The 5,000-nt window shown below is 41.8% G+C and overlaps 1 protein-coding gene across 2 annotated transcripts in view; it reads left to right on the top strand.

The window, feature by feature from the left end:
* Positions 1-5,000, top strand: part of gabbr1a (gamma-aminobutyric acid (GABA) B receptor, 1a) — a gene marked incomplete at both ends in the record, with an annotated part of 49,861 nt that overhangs the window by 23,204 nt on the left and 21,657 nt on the right. For both annotated transcript variants that reach the window (XM_080540676.1, XM_080540677.1), the window contains one exon: positions 694-854. In XM_080540676.1, coding sequence (XP_080396802.1) covers positions 694-854 — 161 coding nt within the window. The remainder of the gene's footprint in view (positions 1-693; positions 855-5,000) is intronic.

The following is a 5,000-nucleotide window of genomic DNA, read 5'->3' as shown; positions in this document are numbered from 1 at the left end:
ATACTCTCCCCGTTGCAGTATATTGTTCATATGGGGGCGTTTGCAAAGTGTTTGACCATAACAGCACTCTTGGAAAACAGCAAAAAGAGAAAAGCCGTGATTAACAGTTATTAGCTCTATTAGGCATTAGGAAAAAAATGCTAATTTTGCTAAATTGCTAAATGTTCTTGCTCTTGACTTTCACCTTATACAGATAGGCTACAGGCTGAATTGGGATTGTTTTCATAACCGCCTCGATATCGAACACGTGTTGACATTACTTTTGGCAGACAACAAAGTGGTTGTAATGACATGCTGTTTCGGAATCGGGTCAAGTCCAAATTAACCCCCAATATCGAAAATATTCTAAACTTCAAATAGTGCCTGGAACTTTCTCTTCGCCAGTCTCCCTCGGAAATAAGTCCAATAATAATAATAATAATAATAATAATAATAATAATAATAATAATAATAATAATAATAATTCATTGAATTTATATAGCGCTTTTCCGAGGCTCAAAGAGCCTGATCTCCACTGCAGCATCGATATAGGCGCGCTACTCCAATCCAACTCACCGGACCACCGGACCATGGCTCACCGGACCATGGCATTCATTGGAAGAAGTCTCTTATTGTCCAGGGTCGCCCCGGGCCCCGCTGCCCTCCGCATGTCGCTCACCCTCCTCCTCCTCCTCTGGCCGTGTCCGTCTCTAGGCAAGAAGAAGCTGTACATCGGCGCCCTGTTCCCCATGAGTGGCGGCTGGCCGGGGGGTCAGGCGTGCCTGCCCTCCGCTCAGATGGCCCTGGATCTGGTCAACAACAGGAGTGACATTCTGCCGGATTACGAGCTGGAGTTGATCCACTATGACAGTATGGTAAGTTGGATAAATGAGCATGAGTGTGAAAGGATGGCTGTGTCTGACTCTGAATGCATGTAGGGCTAAGCTTCTCAATGACCATAGGGTTATCAAGCAACTTTATTTTTTGCTTGTTAAATTTTAAATTAGGTTAAATGATGAATCAGTAGATAGTTTAGTTCATTATTTGTACGTTTCATCTGAGTTCTTCACATGTGTAGGCCTATATCACCACTGTTAGGATTTGACCTCTTAATTCCTGACCTGTACCCCTGATTCCTGACCTGTACCCCTGATTCCTGGCACTTGGAGCAGACAGGGGTATCAACTTCGCAGTGTTGGCCGGCCTCGTTTTGTTTTATTACCTGGAGTCTGGAGTATGCACATTATCCTTGTGGAACATATTTGCCCAGTCGACAACTTTGAAAATAGAATACACTTCATATTGTATATCCCCAGAGATATTGTTTTTCCCCTAACAGCGCCATGAACTGCCACAATTACACAGGGAATATAACAGCAAGGCATTGAAAAGATTGTTAGCTTTTTCGCTGAACTGCATTTCGTCACGTCAAGCGCACCAGTGCCTATTGGGGACTTAATGTCACCGGTGAGGTATCCATGGGACTTTATATCACTTAGAACTGACCATTACTGTCCAATTAGACTATCTGCTGCTGCACCAGCGAGCTTCCTCAGTCTCCTTAACAAGGCAGTTGTGCTGGCTGGCACGACATTCTTTGAGCGGTATTAAATGAACAAAACACCCACTGCTTGGTGCTCATAAATAATGTATCATAAATACATTTTAGAATGTCAGCCATATTCAATCACTATATACATTCATTATATACTTTCCCCCATTGTTTCTGCACCAGTTGTTGCCTGGCACTTTGTCATCAGCTATAATATAATAATAATATAACCTTTATTTGTATAGCACTTTTCCTGCAAACGTTGCAGCTCAAAGTGCTTTAACAAAATAACAAAATAATATAAGAATTACTATAAGATTTAAACAAGTAAATACATATACAAATATATACAATATCCAATCTAACACAATTGAACACTCAGCCTCCTCCTGGGTTTCCACATCAATCATCCTGGCACTCTGACACAGCCGCCGCCGTGAAACAGTTAACTGTGCTGTCACTGGTTAGAGAGCAGTACAAGCTTTGTTCTGATTGGTGTAAAAGGCTCTGCATTGGAATCCCATGTTAAAAGAATAGGGAAGAAGGGAGAGGAAAGTTGCCATGGCAACACAGTTACCACTGAAACAACCATTCAAACAAACAGGTTGCATAGTCGTCGCCCCCCCCCCCCCCCCTAGACACACACACACACACACACACACACACACACACACACACGCACACACATGATGAGAATATGCATGCTTTGATATGGTACATTTTATGTATGTATGTATGTATGTATGTGTGTATGTATGTAGGCATGTATGTATGTATGTATGTGTATTGAAATAGACTTGGGAACACCTGCATGAAATCACCTGCATATGATTTAGGTTAACAAAAACAAACCGCTGTGTGTGATTCAATGATAGGCTATTGAACACCGTTGTCAGCAGAAGAAAGAATGCTGTCAGATTGAAAGGGACTTAGTGTTGGCGACTTATTTCCTACAAGATGGTTGATTTTTCACAATATGTCTTTTTGTTTTGACAAACTATTGAAAGATTTAGAACTTCGTCATAATACTACAGTTGAAAAACCCGATGAACAGGTTGAGAGCTATTTTCATGATTCTAGCCTAGAGTGGTAGTTTCTACAGTTGGTTAAAATGAATAATTAAACCCTGAGTTAATTGGGACTGCCTCACACCTGGCTGGAATATTTTTTAATGAGATCGATCTTAGAGCAGGAAAAGCAATTATATGGGATGGGATTAGATATGCATGGTATTTACTTTCAGTTATTATTCAATCACCAGTTTGTTTGGTCAAATACCACATCTCCAAGAGGCAACCAGAAGTCACGTCTCTTTGTTTAAACACATGAAAGTGCATACTAGGCCTGTTGTTTGTTTTATTAATTGCATTTTAATTCCTCCAAAGAAGTTGAGAATTCCGAGGAACAGTCTTGGCATGAAGTCATAATCATATTCAATGATTATGGTAATTTCCTTATTAGAGGTTCACAATGCTAGTCTGAGTGAAGCGTTGCAATTTGGGTCCTTGTAAAAAGGTGGCTCATCAAATATGACATTTAGATAATGAGGCAGTCTGGATAATCAGAATATATTCCTACGACAGTAATGTGGACTAACCTTAACCCAACGTCCTACACTGCCCTTTCCCAAACGAGCATATGGATAGAATAGAACATTGCTTATCAGTGTGGCTATAGGGAGAGTGTCTGACTATTTACAGCGCTTTGAGATCTATACAGAGACACACTCGCCCTCTCTAGACCGTTGCCATCGATATATCAAAGCAGAGACTGGAAAACTTTGATCAATTATTAACAGTGATGGAGGGAGACAGAGGTGGAGAAATGGAGTGATGATGAGGTGCTCTTTCACTTCCTCCTTTTTAATTGGCAGCTGAAAAATTGTTGTTATTTTTTTTTACTGCTATGAGGGACTCCGATTATTAATTTCATGTGTCCACCTCAGGGGAGGCTGCTGGGGGTAGACATTGGAGGACGGGCTCATTGTAATGCAGGACTCCAGTGGGGCTCAATACTTCATTCTGTGGGAAATGTAGACCTGTGAAGTGGACTTGAGAGATAAGACATATGGGATCCCTCAGGTCCTCATCCTACTGTATGTTCACACTCCTTTTTTCTTCTTCAGAATCCAGAATGCAATTAGAGAATGGATTAATCAGAACATTATGTGCCCTCTTGCATTCGTCGTGTGGGATTTGTTCTTCTTCAAAAGTCTCAGAGGACTAATATCGTAGCCAGGCGAAGACAGACACTGATATATGGCTTGGGCTAATTCAGCACCACAGAAAAATCTGTATCTGTGTGTGTGTGTGTGTGTGTGTGTGTGTGTGTGTGTGTGTGTGTGTGTGTGCGTCTCTTAATGCACATGTGCAAATGCGCACACTTTCATTCCAGAACAACAGACAGCGTCAAGTCAACACTGATTTTGTCTGCGTGTGCATGACTGTGTGTGTGTCTTTGTGTGTGTGTGTGTGTGTGTGTGTGTGTGTGTGTGTGCACATGTGGGGGATGTGTGTCATCCCCACCATTCCCAGGAGCCCTTCAGGGTAGGGGGAGAGATGAAGGAGAACATAGTGATGATGACCCTGGGGGGGGGGATGTTGAAGGTTGACCTCCAAGAATAGTAGAATAGCGATAGCATTATCGCTGTAAAAAAACCGGTGAACCCATATCTCCCTACAGCGGCCTGCTTCCCCATCCTCAGCTGTGACATGACCCCCTAAACAGACCCTTCTGTACTACAGAACTTCAGCGACTTTGAGCCTCGGAAAAGCGCTATATAAATCTAATGAATTATTATTATTAATTATTATTATTACTGTGACCCAGATGACTTGACATATCGCCATAATAGGAATTATACATCAGTTAGTTCCGACTAAGTCATTTGATTGGACAAGAGGCATTCCATGAGTGCTGATATACAGTATAACAGCACTGGGACTTTTAACTATAGGTATCATAGTTGACCGTTAATACAAAGTAGCTAGCCTGCAGATGTTTGTGTTCAGGTTACTAGGCAACAGTCCAGTTGCGGAAACACATTTTTCTTGACGGAGCCAAAACAAACGATTAAATAAACAAACAAATCATAATCGGTTGTCACTTATTACTGTTAACTAATAAATTGCGCTGTAGAACTGTTGTATAAAAGCAATATCACACTCGAAGTTGTGCTGTTATACTGAATATCAGCATGGCTATGATTGTCTGCGGCCTCGTACCTACCACCGAATCACAGCCGTGCTGATATTCAGTAACAGCACTCCCTCTCGTGTGATATCGCTTAAATATCAACATCACAGTAATGAAAATAACAACAGAGTAATCCAGAGATGTTAGAAATAGACTCGCTTTAAAGGCAGAGCCATTCGACGCGAATGGAGCATCGTGCTTTAACATAGTTTTGCCGTGGCGAAGCCTGCGGCGACGGAGAGACAAACACCCACATTAGGGCCCTGTATCCTGT

The sequence above is a fragment of the Nansenia antarctica genome (genome assembly GCF_963989245.1).
Source record: "Nansenia antarctica genome assembly, chromosome: 10".
Lineage (NCBI taxonomy): Eukaryota > Metazoa > Chordata > Actinopteri > Argentiniformes > Microstomatidae > Nansenia > Nansenia antarctica.
Note: the sequence above shows the minus strand (reverse complement) of the source record. Positions and strands in the feature narration are given on the sequence as shown.